General features: G+C 39.8%; 1 protein-coding gene across 2 annotated transcripts in view; it reads right to left on the reverse strand.

Moving 5' to 3' along the window:
* Positions 1 to 24,627, reverse strand: part of LOC124612446 (protein twisted gastrulation-like) — a 40,999-nt gene that overhangs the window by 7,517 nt on the left and 8,855 nt on the right. For both annotated transcript variants that reach the window (XM_047140667.1, XM_047140666.1), the window contains exons 2-3: positions 20,515 to 20,745; positions 11,868 to 12,074 (exon numbers count right to left, since the gene is read on the reverse strand). In XM_047140667.1, the coding sequence (XP_046996623.1) occupies positions 11,868 to 12,074; positions 20,515 to 20,728 (421 nt within the window). In that variant the 5' untranslated portion in view covers positions 20,729 to 20,745. The remainder of the gene's footprint in view (positions 1 to 11,867; positions 12,075 to 20,514; positions 20,746 to 24,627) is intronic.

Here is a 24,627-nt window from a genome sequence, read left to right on the forward strand (position 1 = left end):
TAAGTATTGCCTGCCTACAAAAATCATACGTAAATACTATGTGTATGCTAACAGTTTCTGTAAAAAAGTCTAAAATTTGTTAGTAATTCTAATTCGGAACAGAGTAAATTGATTTTTTCAACACAATAGATTCTTTCTTTTCCAGAAAATAGTTTCCTACATACCATATGAAATCTTGAAAACTATCGAACTCAGTTAGGCATCCCCCCACCCACCTCCAGGCTGTCAAAATACCCTGTTCATTATATCATTATGTACCATATTTGGTTCTATTTAAAACGTTAGTTCCGAATTTCACATGAAAATAGCTTCACTATGAAAGCCAAAACTAAATGTGGAGTGAAATAAAGAACTTTTTAGCAAGTGAAACAGTTAGTCTTCAATAACAGAAAAGTACATGTCATCCTTTTACATAGATTAGTTCACTTTAAATACTGACATCAAAAATAAGGCACAGTTATCTTTTAATGTTAGGTACAGACATTTGACGAAAATGCGTGGACATTTCTTTTTTATGTCTGATGATGTAGACATTACTGCAAATGATTATGATTCACACACACACACACACACACACACACGCACACACACACACGCACACACACACACACACACACAATTTATTTTCAATGGTGAACTGTTGTGGAATGTTGTGTTGCATAAGCCTAGATGTGTGGTGCCATTTGTAGGATGACCAAATATGGAAATTACTAGAACAATACCAACCGAAAAAATGTGTGTGGAAGACAATCCGAGAGTGTAAATTGAACAGCCAACAGGTAGCAGACAGCTTTTGTGGCAAAGCTGGCAGAATGGCACACAATGTGGCACCAGATGTAGAGTAGCTACGTTTGATGGCACCTATACTGGGCTGAAAGCGTGTGCGCACATTGACCTCTCAGTACAAACTTTTTTAGAAATTCTACACAGTTTGTGTGTCTTGATTTGATGGTTAGTTCAGGGTACTGTTCCAATTGTGTGCACTTTCAAAAATAGATTTTGGAATGTTCACAGCAAGAATAGTGTTTACTTGCTTGCTACACAACACTGTGACGTAACGTGTGGCAATAGGACGAAGCATGTAACTCACAAAAGAACTCTGTGAGAACTACGCATGGTTGGCTTCAACACCTTGTTCAATAGGTATTGTTTAATGTATCCATGGCCAATTGTCTAAATGAATTAATACAGCTGTTGATTGAACATTGACTGCATTTTTGAAAAATTACAAACAGTTACTCCTGATCCGCTTTCAACTATCTCAATTTATTATCCGCCTCCAAACTCATCTTAAAGTGCCTTTCCAGTGCACAGATTAAACATACATTGAAATGTGCAGAATCTGTAGTGAGGAAGTATGCAGTAGCCACTGTCACTGAGGGTGCTGCATCATCGACACCGTCAAGAAGTGAGACACCTACATGACACTGGGATGAAACAGACCCATCACAATAAAATTCATCTCGCAAGGTCTCAAAAACTAAAAGATGACTTTCAGTGCTTTTCAAAAACTTAACCACTGGGGTGTCCCAAATTTTTTATGTTTTGTTGTTAAATTTTTCTCTTTTTGTAGCTTGCATGTAGCACCAGTCCTTTTCCAGTCTGGAGATTTTCTTTCAGCACTGCTACATACCCGCTGAATTTGAGCAGTTTGGAAAACAGACAATAGTACTGTTAAAAAAAATTAAAATTGGCAATCAGTTTTGACAACTAAACAATTATTTCAGGCACCTCTCTATAGAAAGTGACAAGCCACCTGTGGTGGGAAGCAGAGCAAGGGGTGAGGGTGCCACAGAACTCTGCTGCATCCAGCAAAGAGACAGATAGCCACAGGCAGGTGGATGGGGAACAACCAAAACATTGGTAACTTTGGGGTAGCCAATAGCTTGAGTGTAGACAGCCCAAGTGGTGTCCCTTCTATCAGTTTTCTTGACTAGTTTGATGCAGCCCTTCACAGTTTATTCTCCTGTGCCATTCTCTTCATCTCGGAGTAGCACTTGTGCCCTATGTCCTCAATTATCTGTTGGATGTATACCAATCTCTATTTTACCCTGCAGTTTCTACCCTCTACGGCTTCCTCTAGAATCACACAACTTTGCCCTGATGACCTAACATCCTACCTTTCTTGTCAGGGTTCTCCCCGAGTTCCTTTTCTCAGCACTCATGAGGATAAGAACCCTATTTTGTTTTCAGTCCACTAATTTTCAACATCCTACAATACAACCCCAAGTTTCTTTTTAATTCTTCTGTATATAATTCTTTTCTGCAACTCGGCTGTTAAGCTGATTTAACAACAGTTCTCCATCTTGTGTGTGTGACGGGTGCTGTAGTTTTTTTCCATGTGGGTGACTGTCGTGGCGTGGGAATAGGGGGAGTAAATGAGACTCATCAGTGGTTTTGTAGGATATGTAGTAGAGATAGGAAGATACTAGAACAGGAGGGGAAAATTGCCACCCTTCAGGCTGAGTTAGACAAGGCCAGGGGAGATCTTGACAGGTTACAGAGGGAGAAGGATATAGAGAGGTGGGAAGTGGCAACAGGCAACAGGACGAACAGGCCTAGAACTTTGTCTGACAGCTTTGTGGTGAATGTGGAAAATAGATTTGACCTGTTGCTTCAGTTAGAAACTGGTGAGCCTCAATCAGTTGCAGGTGTAGACAGGGCACAACAAACTTTCAGCAGCAAATTGAAAAGTATGAATGTAGGGAAATCGGTAAAGAGAGAAAGTGTTGTTGTTAGGTAGTTCCCATGGAAGAGGTGTTGCCTAACTTTTGCAGGATGAACTAGGATCAGAATATCAGGTCACCAAGTTTTTTAAACCTAGTGCTGGTCTGGAGCAGGTGACAGAGGATTTAGGGTCACTTTGCAAAGATTTCACTAAGGAAGACACCATAGTTATAGTGGGTGGGCCAAGTAATAGTACTGACAGAGATCCTGGGTACGGTATAGAGTGTGACTTGGCAATGACTGCATCAGCATCGAAGCATACTAGTGTTGAGTTTGTATCTGTCCTTGGGCACCACGACCGACCTCATTTGAACTCTTCTGTCAAGAGAGTTAATTTGGAGTTGGAACAGCTGCTTATGTCAGGTGCAGGGTCACACATTGGCGTGGTTCCTGTTGATTCTCTCAATAGGTGGGATTATACTAGGCATGGCCTTCATTTCAACAGGAAAGGGAAGGGTAAGCTGTCTGGGAAAATAGCAGGAAAGTTAAAGGGGGAGGTACTGTCATGAGTGATAAAATACCAGTGGTTATAGGGCTCAGAAAAGACCCTTTTTTAGTGTTGGGAGGACAGAAAGAAACCAAATTTTAAGAGAGGTTAGGACCGAGGCAAACCTTCAGTTTGAGAAAGAAACCAAAAAACATAATTCTAGCTTATTACATCAGCATAAACAGCTCTTGGTTAAGAATTTTCAACAATCAACAGATATTTCAACTCTGCCAAATTTTAACTCACTCAATGTGAAATGTCAGCTATCTTTATTGCATCAAAATGCATCAAAATATTCGAGGACTGAGAAATAAAATTAATGAATTAATTATTTGCATAAATGAATTGAGTCCTCAAACCCAGCTAATATAATCTGCCTCTCTGAACGTCATATGGCCACTGGTATGGAACTTTCAAGTGTTACAAGGTTTAGGTTAGCATCTCACTTTTGTAGAGCAGAAATTGAGAAGGAGGAGTTGCTACATTCATCAGGAACTGTCATAAATTTAAGAACATAGACATTCATAAATTTTGCCTAGAACAGCACATGAAAGCATGTGCAATAGAAGTAGAATTTCACAAAAAGTCCTTCATAATATTAAGTGTATATCGAGCATCTGCAGGTAACTTTAATCTGTTCATAAACCACCTTGAAGCTGTACTGGCCCATTTAACAACCAAAAACAAAGAAATAGTGGTTGCTGGTGATTTCAATGTAGATTTCCTTAAAGACTCTTCCTAAGAACTTATTTGAGTTAGTAACACTATCATTCAACTTAATTCCCACTGTAAAGTTCCCCACTAGGGTAGCCAATTGCTCCCAAAAAGCCATTGATAATATCTTTATAGTAAAGTCCAATGAACAAAATTATATTACAAAACCAATAGTCAATGGCCTCTCAGACCATGACATGCAGTTCCTGCTGTTAAATGTTAATACTGAACAGGATATAAAATCTGTTAAATCTGAGCTCAAGAGGGTAATCAATAAGCCAAAAATTGATTATTTTTGGACACTCCTCAGAGACATTCACTGGACTGATGTCTATGGTGCTCATGGCATGAATGGAAAATATAACACTTTTGCTAATAAAGTGCTGCCCTTATTTGGACACTGTTTTCCTCCAAAACTAACCAAGGTTAGAGCAAAGTCTATTACTCAAGGAATAGGGGTAACTTGTAAAACAAAAAGAAAACTGTATTGTCAATCCGAAACAGTTCTAATGTTGATGCTATAGCACATTACAAGAAATACTGCAAAATATCAAAGACTGTAATACGAACATCAAAGCAAATATATTACAAGGAAAAGATAGTCATATCAGATAACAAAATAAAGACAATATGGGATATAGTGAATGAGGAGACCAGTAGAACCAGACATGAAGAGGGACAAATAGCATTAAGAGTAAATGATACATTGGTGACAGATGTGTATAGTGTTGCAAAAATTTTCAACAAACATTTTATAACTGTTATGGAAAAGATAGTGCTGTCAGGTTCTGTAGATGCTGCTATGAAATACCTCAGACCAGACATTTCAACTTCCATAATATGAGTTTGACCCTCACTACCCCAGAAGAAATAATGTCAATCATACAATCTTTAAAATCAAAAACGTCTAGGGAGTATGATGAAATATCAACAAAGTTAATTAAAGAATGTGATTCTGAGTTAAGTAACATATTCACCTATCTGTGTAACCAGCCATTTGTCAGTGGAATATTTCCTGAATGGTTGAAATATGCTGAAGTAAAGCCACTGTTTAAGAAGGGAGATAAAGAAGTAGCATCCAATTTCACTTTTGCCAGCATTTTCAAAAATTTTAGAAAAAGTAATGTACAATCGGCTTTATAACCACCTTATCTCAAATAACATACTTTCAAAGTCGCAGTTCGGATTTCTAAAGGGTTCTGATATTGAGAAGGCTATCTACACTTACAGTGAAAATGTGCTTAATTCATTAAACAAAAAATTGCAGGTAACTGGTATATTTTGTGATCTGTCAAAGGCATTTGACTGTGTAAATCACAATATCCTTTTAAGTAAATTAGAATATCATGGTGTAACAGGAAATGCTGCAAAATGTTTCAAATCTTATATCTCTGGCAGGAAACAAAGGGTGTTATTAGGAAAGAGACATGTATTAAGCTATCAGGCATCACCCAGCTGCGAACTAATTACATGTGGGGTCCCACAAAGTTCCATTTTAGGTCCATTACTTTTTCTTGTGTATACAATGACCTTTCATCAGTAACATTATCAGATGCCAAGTTCATTTTGTTTGCAATAAATAGCAAATCAAGTATAGTCTTAGAAAGATCGGCTAGTAAAATATTTGTGGACATTATCACTGGTTCCTAGCCAATTCTTTGTCACTAAACTTTGAAAAAACACGTTAGATTCAGTTCAGAACTTGTAAGGGAAGTCCCTTGAGTATACGCCTAACATACGATGACAAGCAGATAGAAGAAGTGGACAGTGTTAAATTCTTGGGATTACAGCTTGATAATAAATTCAACTGAGAGAAGCACACCACAGAACTACTGAGGCGTCTTAACAAATCTCTATTTGCAATGTGAATTGTGTCAGACATAGGGGTTATGAAAATGAAGAAGCTGGCATACTACCTTTAGCTCAATTCATGAAATCGTGTGTGTGTGTGTGTGTGTGTGTGGGTGTGTGTGTGTGTGTGGGCGGGCGCGCACTCGCTCAAGTACAATCTAACTTCTGCACCATTCACCATTTCAGTGCAATAATGTGTTCACTGTAAATAAATATTGTAGTAGTTCTAGTACATGTTTACTACCTCATAAATAAAAAAAACTTTTTTGTTTTAAATTCAGTGCATTAGTGTTTGTAAAATGATTCTTTCATACAGTGTTCTAAAGAAAAAAGGGGGGGACGATCATTCCACTTTGGACCTGTGGAAGGCACATTAGCTTATTTGTTTCAGTTGTAAATATTTGTCATGTATTATTGTTTTTCTGACATGTTCTACATCCTGGAGGACCTCCTCACTACGGATCAATTGGAATGAAAGTAAATCTAATCTAATCTAATCTTGCTACTTTCAGGACTGCATGGACAATCTTTCCCAAAAGTCTGATGGTGCATCAAAAGTCTCAGATTCTACATACCAAATTGAGCAGTCATTTGGTTGTCACTTCCCCGATTTAGAATTTCCTGAGGAATATTATCCATCCCTTCCACATTATTTGATCCCAAGTCTTCCAAGGTTCTGTTAAACTCTGACTAATACTGGATTCCCTGTATTTTCCGTATCAACTCCCATTTCTTCTATAATATCACCAGTTAATTACTTCTCTTTGTAGAGGGTCTTCAATATTCCGTTTCCACCAAGCTGCTCTTTCCTCTTGCACTCTGATATTGTTGCCCCTGTTTTTAATTTCACCAAATGTTTTTTCGATTTTTATATATACGCTGAAAAATCTCTTTCTGACAACAATTTTTTCCACATTTTTTCCTGCAACCACTTTGATTTAGGTTCCCTGCACTTGTTATTTATTCCATTCCTAAATGACATACTGGTGTAGTCCTGTCATTTTCTGAGGATTTTTGTACTTCCTTCTTTCACCAATCAAAGTATTTCTTCTGTTACTCCTGGCTTCTTCACAGTTACCATCTTTGTATCTGCGTCTGTCTGTCTAGTTTCTGTAATTGCCCTTTTTAGAGATGCCTATTCGCCTTCACCTGAAGCGCTTACTGTAGTTTTTGCTATCACAGTACTGACAACTTTAAACACACACTGCCGTTCCTCAGTACTTCAGTAGGCCTGCCCACTTCTTTTCAAAGTGATTCATCTGGGCGATTCTCTTTAACTTCAGTCCACTATTCATCATTAATTAGGTGTGATTAGAGTGAATATGAAATCTTCCAATATCTTCCCAGGCCCATTTCCAAGTATACCACCTCCTCTTGTGACTTTTGAAAGAGTATTCTTTATTAACAACTGAAATTTATTGCAGAATTCGAGTGATCTCTCTCCTCTTTCATTACTACTACTGAGCCCATATTATCCTGTAACTCTTACTTCTATTCCCTCCCTACTACAGAGTCAGAATCATGCACAATTATTAGATTTTAATGTCTCTTTACATACCACATTAACAGTAACACTATCACGTAAGTGTTTGCAGTAACTCAGTCTATGCCCCACCTGCCTGTTTATGAGGAATCTATTTCTGTTACACGATTTTCTGTCGCTGTTGATGAGCAGCTAACCCTCACCAACATTGTTCCTCATTGACATTGTTCCTCATTGACATTGTTCCTCATTGACATCAGATCTTGTTGACAGTAGTATAGTACTTTTCTTGATAGCATTGGGTATAGCAGTACTGAGCACAATTCTTCATCAATGGCAGTGAACTGCTCAACCTGGAGTTGTTTGGTTATTCCTGCATATACCTTTACGAATGAGTTGTGGCTGCTCATAACATTTAGTGATCTAAATTTCTCCTTGCCCTTCCACAATGCTATGAGTGTTGCTGGTATGTAGATTTCTCTTGTGAGGCTGAATAGCTTTTTGCAACTGACAAATGCTTTACTGTATAACTGAGCATTTACACTGACAACAAATTCATCTCACTGATGATGGCTGGATAACATTTTCAAAGACAAACAACTGCCCAGAGCAATCTGTTGTGAGTGCTTGTTGGAAAAGCTTCATCAGTTTTGTGCTCTGATCTTCAACACTATGACTGCTTGTTATGTCTACAAGAAGTTCCATCTAAGATACCATCGTGACTACATTCTGTTGAGACGACCATGGGTTCCATAATTCATAGTTATGCTTGCTATATGTGTTCCTGTTAGCTGGACTTATTTCCCATTTGCTAGCTTTATCACAATCTCTTCCATATCACAGAACATAGTCTTGGAGGGTAAGATTCGACATTGTAGAAAAATATACTCATGAATAGGCTTTTGCCCGTACAGGCTCGTCACTGATGATGATGATGATGTACAGGATATTTCTTGACATCTCGTTAACTGTTGTCCATTAGGGATTTTCACTTTTGGCAGCTTCACCTCCATAGATGGTCACATCAATTAGTTTCCTAAATTTGGGAGCTAAGCAAGTGGCCAGTACGTCTGTACAGTGATGGGGAACAGCTATGGCATGTTGGGGAGCGAACTAGTCCAGGGTATGGTGATGGGCTTTGTCCCACAGGTTCGTTACATTTGTCTGTGGTTGACTGGCATGAATACATCTGCTGTAATGGTTGACAGCTTGCAGCATAATAGTATTCTTTCTCTACAGTAATGTACATGTCCAGGTTTCCCATAGTGGAAACAGACTAGTGTATTGTTCTCCATCCTCCAAATGTATGTTGTTCTGCGGGGCGTTATACTAATTGAATAAGCTGGGTGTACCTCCATTTGTCGGATGCTGGGATTCTTGTCTGACAGCTGTGGCATAAATTGGAGTTGGCTGTGTCCACTCTTCATGGTGTATTGAAATGGAGGCTGTGACTGCTGCCAAATATTACACTACTTCTTCAACATTCTGTATCACCTTCTGAAGTATGGAGTTGACATTCCTGTTTGCTACCTCTTACATACTCAGTCAGACATTTCTAGCTGCCATAAATGATTGTATATCTTCTGTTACTACCTGGCATAAGAGAGAGGCGAGATCTTCCACAATCACCATAGAAACCCCATTTGGGAATCTGCCATATGTTTCTATCACAGTCTTTTCTGTTGCATTTTCTCAGCACCCTCACTTCACAGTGTTCGTCTGCTAAGTCGATTTGCCATAGATCGTTTTCACCAGTTCAACCTGGGATTTGTCCCTTGAGCTCTTCTCTTCGATGTTCTCAAAGCACTGCTGGGCTGTCCATGTAGCATTACAAATTGCCAAATACACCATGTTGTCTCACTTCTTGCATCTGGAGACTGTCAAATCCTTTCAGCCACTTTGTCAGGTCCTGACAACCCTCTCCGGAAAACATTGATGGATGCCCAATGTGCAGCTGACCTACTGTTGGCATGAAAGCCATGTGCCTCCCGAATATAAGCACATTTGAAATGATGCACTGCTTTTATTCCGGTTCCTGTCCATGTAGGTGATGGCTTTTACACTGCCTAGTTGGAGCCACAGTCACCCTCATGTTACGAAGTACCCGATTTACAATATTGCATCCTAATCCACAATGAAGTCTAAATCCGAAAGCAAGGCTGGCAATGAAGTGCAACTCTTAGCACTGAAAGCATGTTTATTTTACAGACACCAACCTACAGCCAGAGCTAACTCCACTCTCGGATGGAGAGTGTTGCTATTCACACAACCACAGAATATTACAGAACTTGCAAACATTACAAACATAAGAAGTTTTAAGAACTTTCCAGAAATGATAAACACTTGGTGAGGGGTTTCAACTGGCAACACGCAACATGCCAGCCAGCAAAGTTAACCATTACTCCATAAAGTAAGCATCACACCTACCAGCAATATGCTTTCTCTCTCTCTCAAAAAAAAAAAAAAAAAAAAAAAAAAAAAAAAAAAAAAAAAAAAAAAAAAAAAAAAAAAAAAAAAAAATCGATCTTCTGTTTACCACTTCTTTTATTTTCTTCATAAAACCCAGATTTACCTGGAAGCTGGCCTTATTGTCCTATTAATCTTTCTTAAACTTACATATCTATCATCTTATCCTGAATAGTTTAACCATAAATTATGTTTGTACAAAGAGTTCAGTTATTTAATAAAATGAGTCCACTATTCAAAAATAGTTACATAATTAAAAGTATTTCTCCGATTTCTCACTGTCAGTCTCTGCAACTGATTGATCACTGCAACCGACTACCGTGTGGAGGGCCCATGTCCAATTCCCAGTACCGCCAAGGATATTTCCTCAGTGGGAGGACTGGAATGGGGTTTACTCAGCCTTGTGACGGCAACTGAGAAACTACTTGACCAAGTAGTAGCGACTCCAGGTCACAAAAGCCAACAGTGGCCACAAAAGTGGTGTGCTGATCCCATGCCCCCTCCATACCGCATCCAACATCGCCACTGATGAAGAAAGACACGAATACTGATAGACCCAACAGAGCCTGTGGATGGAGTTTACCTTTATGAATTCTTGTTCCTTCAATAGCAGAGTTTTTCATAGTCTCTGTAACATGCAAGCCATGGTGATGGCTCAGTCACTCTCAAGAATGTACAGATGGGGAGGCAGCAAAATCCCAGAATTTTTTTTTAACGTAGGGCCAGCGTAACAGTATTGTTGCTGGCTCTGAATGACATAGGGTAGAAATCTAGAAAGATTAGTGGTAGGCCTAACTTCTCTTCTTTAAATGTGATGAGCTCAGTGCCCAGTCATGAAGTAAAGATTTTATCATGGCTTCTACAATGTGGGAAAGTTACTTTGCTACCAAAAATAGCAAATGTATAGTATACACAAAATTCATACAAAATAAAAAATCATCAATTGTCTTGAACGGTATTTATAAACCAGTTACACTAAATTGTGAAATGGATAAATAACTTCCATAAATGTTTGATACAGCACTGAATGGAGTATATCTTCATTTTTATTCCCATGTAACACTGTTAGTTCCCAACATTCCCCTAGGTGACATGTGCAAATGAGCTATTCCAACAGTTATCATGCAGTCATAAAATCATGCAGAATGACCACAATGTTGTTTATGGTCTCATGAATCCAAATCTGCTACCACAGTTCAGAGGCAATTCAGGACTTAAAATCACAAGCCACGAACTCAAAGACAAACTGATATTGATTGGTATGAACATTTCACCAAAACGGGATGTGTATCACATAGGATGCCAGATCAGGATTGGACAGCAGTCTGACACAGTGACTGAACAAGTTTGGCTGCCTTACATTCATAGTCCACATAAATCAATGAGACATGCCAGCTTAGATTTGAATATGATTAGTTTTACAGAGTGGAAAGTGTTACTGGAACACCTATCATTCAATTCCCACAAATTGCAAATGTTGCAAGTTTTAAGAGAAAGTGACAAAGGAAAATAAGGTGAGTTTTGCGTAGAAATGTTTGACAAAATGCAGAATGAAGATGATTTTCTTGATAAAATTGTACTCAGTGATGAAGCCACCTTCCATACCTGCAGTACAGTGAATCAGCATAATGTTTGGATATGGGATGAGCAAAAACCATGTCACATAATCAACTTATACGGGAGTTGCCTAAGGTAAATGTTTTTGTGCTGTAAGCTGTAACAAACTGATAATTCTTCCTATTTTTTGCCACGTCAAATGTAACTAGTACATCAAACCTGGGAATGCTTGAACATTATCTAACGCCTCACGTAGAACAGGATATGGGCACACAGGCAGTTGTCACCATACATCATAGGATTTGGCAGGAAACTGATTACAGATGTGACATATGCCATTTTATTCAAGGAAGTCACAATGAATATTTATTTATAAAACTTTAAGATATATTGCATCTAGTGCTGTATCAAACATTTCTGTGTGTTATTTATCTTTTTAACAATTATTAAACACCCTGGATATGGTCACCAAAATGGATAAAAGAACTATGTAATGACTAAAAAATAACAACAACTAAATACTGAGATATTTTATTCATTTCTATATGAACAAGAATTAAATAATTATGCTTATTGACTCACTGTTTGCCATTATTATCTCGTTGTCTATTTTTGGGCTAAACAGAGAAATATCAAGCTCCTGTGGATAAGTATATGATGTCCATCTTCCCTCTGTGTCAGGATCCATGGTCAAGGATTCAAACAGCGATGGTATGGGATCAGTAAACTCTTCAACATGGCTTATTTTGGTAAGTGGACTACCAGTGGAATTAGACTTTGTACACATATCTGAAAAACGAAAGTATTAACAAACACAATATTAGTTTAGTTTATATTGAAGGCATTAATTACGATGGCCATTTCTTATATAATATGATTTAAACATTGTAAATTCCGGATGGAATACTATTGTCATGATCTAAACACTTCTACTTCTCATAAATGGAAACTGTGCTATTCCTTCCCCTTCTCCAGCCTTTGTTGGAGATGGTGGTCATTTGTTTGTGAGACATGCTTGGTTGTGTGAATGAATGTGTGTGTCTTTTTCTGAAGAAGGCTTCGGTCGAACACTAATGAGTAAAAGTCTTTCATTGTGCCCACCTGCCACTCAATATGCTGTCTTTACAGTGAATAGCAATCTCTGTTTTCCTTACTGTTGCTACTTCTCACAAGGGCTGCATGTGTTTGTGTGTATGTGCATAGATACTGGATCAACAAATGTCTCATCACACATGCAAATAGACTAAGTTGGTTCACTGTCACCTTTTATTACGTTCCACATATTTTATGAAATCTGCAGCAACAATGAACAAGCAGTAGCGTTATCACTCGTTTTCATTAAAATGCGGTATTATCATCATTTTTATGTGATTCTTCTTATCACCACCACCACCACCACCACCACCACCGCCAACACCAACACCAACACCAACACCAACACCACGGAGATGTGGTCCACCTATATAACTAAATAAAAGTCTGCTTTCATGCCCTACCCATTTTGCTTCCCTTCATTTCAAGATCATCAATGGGTTGTAATACATCACATGTCATAAATAAAAGTAAACGAACTGCTTATGACATAAAAAAAGTATTTTATTTAGCTGCATAGATGGACCACATCTGCAAGAATATAATAATCATAATCATTTATTGTGTGTGTTGCTACATTTGTCTGCAAAAATTCAATTTCATCACATTACGATATGTAGTTGCTAATGGATGTTATGTTAAAATACAACACTTGTTTATCCTGCAACTGAAAATAAAACATCATTGTCATTGACTATACAAAACAGCTGTTCCATCATCTCAGCTACCTATGATTGCTCGCAACAGGTATTACCAACGTACAGCTCAGATAAGAGTGTGGATGGCTCTTTGTAAAGTTTTACCAAAAATGCTCAAAATAATAACTGCTGAGACATCACATTGATTACAGTTACAGAAACTACAATGGCAATCACATGAGAGAGAGAATCAAAGTTGACTCAAACTACCGCATAATGACCAACAATAAAGTTATACACAATATTTTTCAAGTTTAAAATATCTGAAGACACAGCCACTTGGAAATTTTTTTCTATTACAGTAATTTACACACACTGCGGTAATGAATGACAGCATCATTTTCAGTCGTCTAGCAGAAAATCTGTGATTACATTTTCTTTTCAAAAAACATTACCTGCAATTCATGTAATACATACATCTTTTCTGTTTTGCTTTGTTTTTATTTGAAGAAAGAAAGAGTAGTGTTTTATAACCTGTCAATGATGATGGAGCAGAAACTGACTGGGGAAGCATTAGATTGGAAATTGGCCACATCATTCTCAAAAGAACAATCCCCACATCTGCTTTAACCATTCTAACAAAATCACAAAAACCTAAAAAAAGGATATCTGGGCTGTAATTTCAACTGCTGTCCTCCCAAATGCTAATCCAATCTCTTAATCACTGCATCATCTTGCTCAGTTCTTCTTATGTGAGTCACACAAGTTACAGCTATTTACCAGCAATTTTTGGATTGATAAACTACTTTGTTTTAATCACTAATGACTCTTAGACTATCCAACTGAACATGTACCAATGTACCATACTGATCTGAATTACTAATCTTAAAAAACTGACACCTTCATACAAAATGCAGAACAAAGTAATAGTAAGTAATTTGTAAACTGAAAAGTCAAAAATATATTAATATAGCATTGTCCTCTGCTTCATAACAATTAACATTTTATTGTGTGATGGTGTTATTTTGTTTCTGTATTACATCTTTGATACATTCACGCAAAGAAGTAATCTCTTGGTAGGTTGGGTGTTAGAACTTGCCAGTTATCCACTCCTAATATGGGTGAGTGTCAACAACAATTGTTAACATCCTGCTTCTGTCTCCTTGGGTATTCAGGAAAATAATATTTAACACAAGCAAAAACATGCACATCATGGTTTGTCTAATGTATGCAGTTTGCCAACTAACACTATTCCCTTCTCTGAACTCCTAAATTTAATGTTTCCCTCTGTACAGCGATAGATCCCTGACAGACATACAAGCCCATGCCAGAACCATATAACACAAATACGAAAAAGGAGTTAAAAGTGAGGGAAGGAAAGACAGCTAAAAATAGTAACTTGCTCTTGGAGAAAGGCCACAGAGACAAGAGAGATAAAAAGTAAAACACAGTCTACAGTCTAAGTGTTGTTCGCTAAAACAGCTGATAACTCAGATAGCAAACATAATATAGAATGGGAGTGGTTAAAAAAAGGACATTCTGTCGGGAAATGGCAAACCGTCAAAGGTTGTTGACAATCAGCACAAAGTGGTGGGAGATCACTGCTTAACAAATGGCAATGGCTAAGACAACAGTGCCCAATACGAAACCTAGCTAAAATGATCTCCTTGTGGCAGGAGGACTGAGAAGAGGCCGGCCAAGCTGCTGGGAGAGGTTTAATTCCACAGAGCTCATTCCCGTGAAGGTAAGACCAGTGTTTATGACCTGCTGACAGACGACAACACAGAGGTCATTGGAGGGAATGGAAAAACTAGCAGGTCGAGGTACAAGAACTGCAGCCTTGGCAGCAGTGTCAGCGGCCTTGCTGCCAATCAGAACGACATGACCAGGGACCCACACAATCATCATGGTGGCTCCATCAAGAGTGAGAAAGTGAAAGCTTTCCTGGACCCGTTACACTAGGGGATGGACGGTGTACAGCACACAGAGGCTCTGAAGGGCAAAGAGTGTCAGAGCAAATGACAATTAAAAAGCCTGTGTCACCAGATGTTCTGTGTAGCCTGATACAGGGCGAAGAGCTCCGCTGTAAATACTGTGTTCTGGAAGCCGATATTGAAAATTGTCAGTGCCAATGATGAAGGCACACCCGAAAAACCTGTGTGTGAAGGATGAGAAACTTCCAGCGATAGAGTGAGCCTGGAGTTGCGTCCTTAGGAAGTGAATTAAGTCCAAGGCAAACGCAAGCCGCCACATGAAGACAAGGTGACGAAGGGTTCACACCCATCGGGAAAGTGGCAGGCAGCGTTAAGTTAAGCTACTGGAACAATAGCTGAAAGCGAACTCCAGGAGATAACAGTGAAGAGGGACGCACCCCATACTGGCAGTCAAAGGAGTCATCAAAGAAAGAGGTATAGGATAGGTGGCCATGCATGGCACACGAACAGCACGCATATCTGCTGAGGAGACAGTCGCAGTGGTAGTGGCAGTTTCTGCATACAGACTCTAAACCGGGCTAGCGTAAAAGGCACCAGTGGCCAAATGGATGCCATGATGGTGGATAGTATTGAGACGGTGTCAAGAGTGATGGTCATGCAGATGCACAAGCGAAACACCCATAGTCTAGTTTCGAACAGACAAAAGACCAGCACAAACGGAGGAGGGTGGTTCGGATCTGCACCCCAGGAAGTACCTTTGAGGACACCTAGGACATTGAGGGACCGCATACAGAGGGCTGCCAGGTAAGACACATGGGAGGACCAAGAAAGTAATCTACTGAGCAGGAGACCCAGGAATTTCGTAGTTTCAACGAACGGGAGAGCAACAGGCCCGAGATGTAAAGACGGTGGAAGAAACCAACTGCGCTGCCAGGAATTCATACAAACTGTTTTGTTAGTGGAAAAACGAAATCAATTATTGATGCTCCATGAGCAACGACAATCGAGGCATTGCTGAAGATGGCGCTCAATGAGACAAGTCCATGGAGAACTGCAATAGATGGCAAAATAATCAACAAAAAGAAAGATGGAGATGCCTGGCAGGAGACAGGCTATAATAGGATTACTGGTGATGGCAAAGATGACGACACATGGATAGGAGCTCTGAGGCACCCTGTTTTCCTGGATAAAGGTGTCCGACGTCAAAGAACCCACACTGACTTTGAAAACTCTGTCTTAAATTCTTGAAGGAAATGGGGAACCATGTTTAGAGAGCACAGAGGATATCAGTCCTCCAGCAGGTATCGTAGGCTTTCTCCAAATCAAAAACACAGCCACAGTCTGGTATTTCTACAGAAAACCATTCATAACATCTGTTGACAAAGTGACAAGATGGTCAACTGCGGAACGGCACGCTTGAAATCCACAATGTGCAGCCATCAGTACAAGACGGGACTTGAGCCACCTTACCAGCCAGGCATGAATCTCACATTCCACCACCTTGCAAACACAGCTGGTGAGAGAAATGGGGCAATAGCTAGAAGTTAGAAGGAAGGTGTTTGTCCTTACTGGGCTTAGGCATGGGTATGGCAGTGGCTTCAAGCCAGCATCTGGCCAACATGCTCTCTGTCCAGGTGCAATTATACATATGAAGGAGAAAACGCTTGCCCACAAGAAAAAGGTGCTGCAATATCAGAATGTGAACACTGTCCGGCCCTGAGGTGGAGGTTCGGGATGAAGTGCGAGCATGATCCAGCTCCCTCATTGTAAAAGTGGCTTTGTAGCACTCACGATTCTGAGAACAGAAGGGTATCGCGTGAGCCACCTCCACTCGCTTCCGATGGAGATAGTTGTTGGGGCTTGATATCTCCAAAAAATAGCAGCCCAAGGTGTTGGAAATAGTAATAGGGTCCACTATGACATCATCTGCTATGGTCAGGTTCAAAATTGGTGCCAGGGGACTATCGCATGTTGGCCCACACAACGGAAGAAAATGTTTTTGTTTGCTATCTGGAAGAATGCATCAACACTGCGCACACAACTGTTTATAATGAATACATTTTGCCATCGTAGGATGATGGTTGAAAATGTGGAGGGCACGTCTCCGTGCACGAATTGTGTCATGGCATGCCTCAGTCCAATAAAGGACTGGGACACAGTGCAGTAAAGATGAAGTGTGAGGAATGGAAAGTTCTGCGGCAGTAAGGATAAGGTTGATAAGGTATTCTCCCTGGTCATCACACCTCGAGAAAAGTTGTTTGTCGAAGGTTACCAGGGAGGAGTAAAGCCTCCAGTCGGCCTTAGAAAGCTGCCATTTGGGTTTGCAAAAAGGTGGGTAGGATCAGAAAATGGATAGCACACAGGAAATGGTCGCTCGAGTACATGTGAGAGAGAACCGAGCACTTGAGACGCTGGACAAGCTGGGTAGTGCAGAATGAGGGGTCCAAATGGGAACAGGTGTATGAGGAAGCTGAAAAGAACATGGGTGCTCCAGTGTTAAGGCAGATGAGTCTGAGCTGGTTGAAAATGTCAGCCAAGAGGGCACCACCCTCACAGGTTCTGGGAGAGCCCCACAGAGGATGATGTGCATTAAAGTAACCAAGTAGCAGAAAGGGGTGAGGCAGTTGCCTAATAAGCTGGAGGAATTCTGCCCTGATGACACCGAATGATGGAGGGATGTAAACGGTACAAAGAGAAAAGGCGAAGCAAGGAAGGAAAATGAGGACTGTAACAGCTCGCAGATGGGTGTTCAGGGAGATGGTTTGACAACGAATGACATCCCGGATGACTAGCATGACTCCCCTATGAGATGAAGTGCCATTCCCAGAGGGAAGGTCAAAGCGGACCGGGAAGAACAGCGAGAGGCCAAAGTGGTGGTGAGGATGCTATTTTCTTTCCTGGAGGAAAAGAAGAAGTGGCTGCTGTGATTCCAAGAGCAGCTATAATTCCTCCTCATTGGATCTAAGGCTGCGAACATTCCATTTGAGGAGAATCACGATGAGGAAAGGGGTGGAGGAAAAAATGAAGGGGTGTCACCTTGGTGGCTGCAGGGTGCCAGGCTTTGAAGACCTCTGCTAAAGGGTGCAGAGGCTGAAGGATCCTGCTACACGAGATCTACAGAGGCCTCGACATTCTCCCACAGTCGGTCTGCAGAGTCCAGGGTAGAAAAACAGTTGGCGCTGTACACTAGCGACATGGAGGTTGGTCGAGCAAGGGTATCATGCGGCGACACTGTTGACGAGGGTCTCCGAGTTGGTGAAGGAGAAGACCATTTGCCTTTGTTTGATTTCTTCAAGCCTTTGCGGTTGTCAGATGACGATTCAGGTGATTGTTGATTGGAGGCACATAAAAAGCCTTCGCGGGAGTATTCCTTCTGGCCTTTCCGGCCTGCTGGTTGTGAAGCAGGTGATTTCACTGTGTGAGGTGAAAATTTGGTGGCTTGTTGCACAGCTGGAGGAGAAGGAGATGGGGATGCTACCATTTGACACTGGGTGATTTTACAACTGCAGTGCTGAATTTGAGGTCACATACCCGCGTGGCCATGTTCTTCATGGAGTGAGAAGTAGCAAAAATGGTACTGTAAGTGGCGCATGGTAAAACACAGGGTTTCTGACTAGCCAACAACTTGCGAGCGATGGGGTAAGGCACTTTTTCCTTCACCTGGATCTCCTCTAAGGCCCATCCGTCGAGATACATTGGACAATGTCGGGAGGAAACTGCATGTTCTCATTGCAACTGATGGAGCGGAGAGAAGGCAGGAGGTTTGACTGCGGTTGTAATGATGACACTGGTAGCAGCACACCGGGTTTGGAATGTATAGTCAGACTGTGATAACTACACAGCCTGCTTTGATCTTCGATGAAAGCACTACTCTATCAAATGTGAGAAAAAGAGTGCGTGTGGACACTAAGGGTGCATTTACCTTTTTCATTACCCAACGGCCTGCAATGATCAGAGAGGTAAGTTTGGATTTCTGCCTCGGTCAGACCATCAACAGCCTATTGTAAATAACACCACATGAAGAATTCAGCATTCAATGGGCCTCAACACGAACAGGATAGCCGTGGGGGGAGTGAATTGGCAAGCCATTGTTGCGCTTGAGAATTACAAGTAGTCTCCAAGAACTCTCCAAGTGAAAAGTTCAAGTGCATAAAGGAGAGCAGGATTTCACACAGCCAGCAATTGCATCAATGACTTTCTGAATAATAAATGGATTAACCATAGCAAAAGTACTGACCGTCTTCAGCATGCAAAACCATGAGGAACCGAGGTGTAGCTGGTAGTGTCTTTGAATCGTTAGTGTCATTATGTTTAGTAGATATAGACTGAGAAGATGATGATTGGCTCATTGCGAGAAAATCCCCCATGACTGCCAGCATCACCGATGGTGAATGACTTCACACCTCAGGTCACACCTCCTGAACACCTAGCAGAAGAACCAATTCACAATTTGTGAAGGTAATAGCTCACACAATCATCCCTCTCAGGACAGCCGCTGTGGCTGAACAGGTCTAGTCGCTTCAGTCCGGAACCATGTGGCTGCTACGGTCACAGGTTTGAATCCTGCCTCGGGCAAGGATGTGTGCAATGTCCTTAGGTTAGTTACATTCACGTAGTTCTATGTCTAGGGGACTTATGACCTCAGATGTTAAGTCCAACAGTGCTAAGAGCCATTTGAACCATTTTTTCACCCCTCCCTGGGCCTGGCCTGTGCGAACCCTATCTGTTGACCCAGGGCTGGAAACTGCGCATTACCCATACACCTGTTATGCATCAGACACATGGGCCAGCCTTCAGGAGCCCACCGGGAGGAAAGAGAAAGAAGAACCTCAAACGCCGAAGCGGAGGGAGGATAGGAGAAGGGGAATGAAGAAAGAAAAAAACTGAACAAAAAAACAGTGAAGGGACTCTTCTGATGCCAAGCAACTGGAAATGCAAATGTTCCTCAAGGTACGGGAAAAAAGAATAACAAGAGGACAAACATGCAGCATGGAAGGGAAAAGATGCTGTAAAGGCTGGCGCCTGTGGTAGCCAAGCACGAACTTACAAAAGAAGGCTATCTATCTCAACCAGTCATGTGAAATAGTATTATTTCTGTTTCTATGGCAATGTCTCAGTGTTACCACAATTCTAGGCAGAGTATAACAGTCAGATAATACCAGCAAATGTATTTACACTTTTCAGTTGAAAATTGCCAATAATGCAGCCAACTATCTGAGACCTATCACTGTATGGAGTACAGATTCATTGTAATCTACTTCAATATTTCTATCTGGTCACAACATTTCAACTGCAGCGTCAATATTCAACATTTCACGGCTTATGACCAAATTTATGTCTGCTTATTGACTGAAAAACTCCTACTCATTATCAAATAACAATATGAATAATATCGTATGTTTAACAGCATGGTTAAATAAAAGACTTTTCGAGAAGAAATCACAGTTATGTAACACAGGTATGTTATACTGAAAATATATTGTTAGTCAAAACTCGTTTAAATAAACATAAATATTCTATTTAAAAACATAAAACAGATGAGTATGACAATTAGTAACTACTTACCAACACAAGAACAGCAATCGTCAAACCGTTCACCAAGACAACTGAAGCACTCCTTGCAGCATGAACAATTCTTTAGATCACACTTGCAAGACTGAGTAAGCATACATTTGCTCACCACACTTGCACACACAGCTTCATTGCAACCATCAACTATCAATGATGACACCCCCAACATTGAAGTGGCAACTACCACAAATAACACAAAACGCAACATGATGTACCAGGTCAGTTCTGAAAGATAATGGAACGCATGTTACAACAGCAATTCTCTCAATATTAATAAATGCATAATTAATTTTGAATATTGTAAAACCATGCTGAACACTTACATCTTGTTAAAACTAGAGGCTTCAAATGCAGCCTATCAGCTTTGATCAGCATGGTCATAAACATTAACATTCATGACAAACGTAACCTATTCACAGTGACTACTTCTGAATCACCGCTTCAAGTGTTCAGTAACTACAACCAACTTCTTCCGACATTAAATTTTATGGTTTGGCCACTCATAACCACACCCGTACCTTTGAACCTAACCGAGACATCAGGCTATACTATCCCTATCCACTCCAAGACAAAATTTCTTAAACTATTCTCTGATATATACAAATGAGCAGAGTGTCCTCAAAGTTTGTGAAAGAAAAGTGGTTCTCATACAAAAAAATATTATCTAAGCATGAAAGTGTCTCGTCACATGTGTAGTTCCGAATCAACTTGAATGCATATTGCAGCACCAGCATTTTGTGCAGTGTTGACGATACTGGCTTTTGACAACATTTTATGCTTGTCAATCAATGGTTAATTCAATACAAAGATGGTAAAATACAACAAAGCAGATAAATTTGTACTAAAAAAAAGACTGTGTGTGTGTGTGTGTGTGTGTGTGTGTGTGTGTTCTTCCTTCTGTTCCCCATTGCTATGATACACATTCAATCTGTTTACTTCCCACTGACTTATCTGCAAAGCAGAATATACAACCTAGATCTGAGGATACCTGTGTATGTAGGCCTATATTCTAGTTTCAAACAAAAACCATTAATTGCCATGCAGGTGGGAACTATCAAAAATGTGTCAGGAGGGAGAAAGAATACTCCTACATAGTCTGCTATGAGGTTCACCATAATCAAAAGAAATGGAGATTTTTCAAGCTGTGGATTTTGACTGCCTTATACCTGTGTGTTCACCAAGATGGAATTTGCTATTAGAATAGACTTTAGTAGATGGCCAAAGACTTTGCTCAACAATGCTACACATTTTGCACACAACATAACAACACATTTGTTCAAAATGCAACCAAAATGGCACAGCATGCCAAAGTGCTCATACAACAAACTTTTTCCTTTCACGTATTTCTCTTTGCACCTGTGACAACAGTAATTCACCATTGTTATTACAACAAAACAAAAGTTAAAAATGCAACAAATACATGTAACATACATAATTTTTGAACCCTGCAGAAAGCATAAACAACAGTACCATGAGATCACACAACAATCACAGCTTAATGCTGACAACATGTGCAGAACACAATGCTGTCTCTAGAGATATTTCTACTCTATAGATTTGATAGACTATGATTTGTGACCAGATATCCTGTCACGGTAGGACAATGGAGTTGCAGGAAACGTTTGCAGCTTCATGACAGTTTAAGCAAGGTTCACAACTCAATTTTAGGAAACTTGCAGTAAATGAATTGCTACAGCTCTTGATACAGGGAGAACTCTGGTGGCTTTGTCCAGCAGTGGCTATGATAATGATATTGATCACGAAAACAAACTAAAGCTGAATTCTTGCCCTTAAACCTTCTTTCTTTTCTTTAACACTGAAGTGTAATGACGTTCACTTTGTCTGTTTTTCTGAACTTAACTGCAATCATCTGATCAGTTCAACAGAACACACATCAGGTAACTGCTTTGCATCTATAAAACTATATAGCCTCAAATCCCACAAACTGGAATAGCAATTTCGCTAATCTAATCCATTCTTATATTAAATGATGCTACCTAAGATGGTTAAAATATTGCATTCATAATAATAATGAAACCTCCTCATTCTAGACGTAAGCAAGCTCACCAGATGAAGTATTCATCATACTGCTTGAAAGAACGCACCAATTGTTTTGGAGCACTGTATGTGGTGTACAACTGGTATCAGGAAAGTCAGGTAACCCCTTCCCCAGAAAGTAACGTAAATCATCACAGTGAAGTGGTAGCCCAGATCCTTGTTATATCAATATGCTGAGTGACTAATGTGTCTACAAAGAAAGGTGTACCACTTGCAGCCATGCAACATGGCCTAAGATTAGTGGTTGTCAAAGGTCCTAACTTACAATGACCAGAAATGAATATCACATCTTGCAATGACAGTTTCAAATTCAATAGCGATTGCTGCTGTCAGTGAACGCAAGTACATCTCCACAAGTCTGCTGGTAAACAATGTGAAAGGAACCACAATGCAAATTTAGAGTCTGGTACCTTATTACAGACTACATAAAACTGTTTCAATAGGCCAAACACCACACGAACAAGACAGTACCTTACTGGCGGCAAGTAGTGTGGTTCAAAGTTATTTTGTTATCCCTTTCTAAAAGATGCAAGGTGTCAAATACCCTATTAGCCCAATAAGGCATTTAACCTGCAGTATCTGGAGGGTGCAGTTTAGGTCTGAGGTGGTTCTGTGATGTTTTGGAGCTATTTTACATACCATGGCTTAGACCCACTCATTCAGGTTACTGTGGACATGAAGCAAAATGTTTATTTCAACATTCTTAGTGACCAAGTGTTTCCCTTTGTTCTATACCTTTACGACGAATACACTGTGGACACTACCATCTCCAAGATTCGCAGGGCTCCATGCATACCTTCCTGGTTTGATTAACACTCATGCAACTTGCTGCATCTCAACTGCCCTTTTAAATTGCCTGATCTCATTGCCATAGAAAATGTCTAAGGGATTTGGAACAATCAACATTCACACAATTTGGTAGCTCTAGTAGATCTAATCACACCAATGTTTAGCTTCATCTTTGAAGGAAAAAGAGAAGACATTAACCAGCCTAGAGGTAATATTACATGATTTTAATGAGAGACCTCCTGTGGTGATTATCATGTGTGCACAGAATCAGCTAAGAGAAAAATCTGTGCAAGAAGCATGTTTATTTATACATAAATGCCGACTTAGGAATTTCCTACTGTGTGAGACTGCATGCACAAGATCGTATGCCAATTTTAAATTCACATATTTTACTATTCGTGTTGCTTCTGTGTAATCTTTCATTGATTGTATCAGTACCCACTTGTATTGTGATATATTGTAACATTTCAAACATTTGCGAGTGCTGCAATAAACTTACTACTGTCGTCAATTGTAGGCTTAAACGGCATAATCCGTATCACTTCAGGCAGGGGGGTTACCTTCACAGTCTCAGATGCTATTGAATTTAGCATATATTAAAATTCAGGAGTAAGTAATAAATATATATTTTTTTGTTTTCTCCAAAAAATTCCTGCCATGTGATACAGGCCTCCAAAGATGCTGCAAACACCATATTTAAGATGCGAATTTTGGAAAAAATTTTAAAATTCTGTATCTCTGGAACAGTTCTAGATATTTGCTTTATGATTACAAAGCAATCCTCCATTTGGATTTGAACTTCTTATATTATGGAAATTTTTTTTTTTCAAAAATGTCAATCCATAAAATTTCGATTTTTTTTCTGTTGATTAGTACCATATAGTTCTACATTCCCTGAAGAGGCAAGTTTCCACTTTTAAGTTGGACATATTTATTTTATTTCTTTCTTTTTTTCCCAAGGGTAATTATGTCTTTACTGAAGTTGTTTCTTACTAATTTCTTTGTTACAATGTTTATTTCTACCGTCTTTGTTGTAGTTCTTTCTTATCACTTTCTTTGTTGCAGTTATTTCTTTCACTTTCATTGTTGCAGGTCTTTCTTACACTCTGTTGTAGTTTGTCAGTTTCTTTATCGTGGTTGTTCATTGCAGGTTTCTGTATTGTAGTTGTTCAGTGAAAATTTGTTTACTGAAGAGGCTTCTAAGAAATCTGAGACCATCCAGTGAGTTCTGTGTTTTCGTGACGAATTTGCCAGTTGACA

This window comes from Schistocerca americana, chromosome 4 (genome assembly GCF_021461395.2).
Source record: "Schistocerca americana isolate TAMUIC-IGC-003095 chromosome 4, iqSchAmer2.1, whole genome shotgun sequence".
Classification (NCBI taxonomy): domain Eukaryota; kingdom Metazoa; phylum Arthropoda; class Insecta; order Orthoptera; family Acrididae; genus Schistocerca; species Schistocerca americana.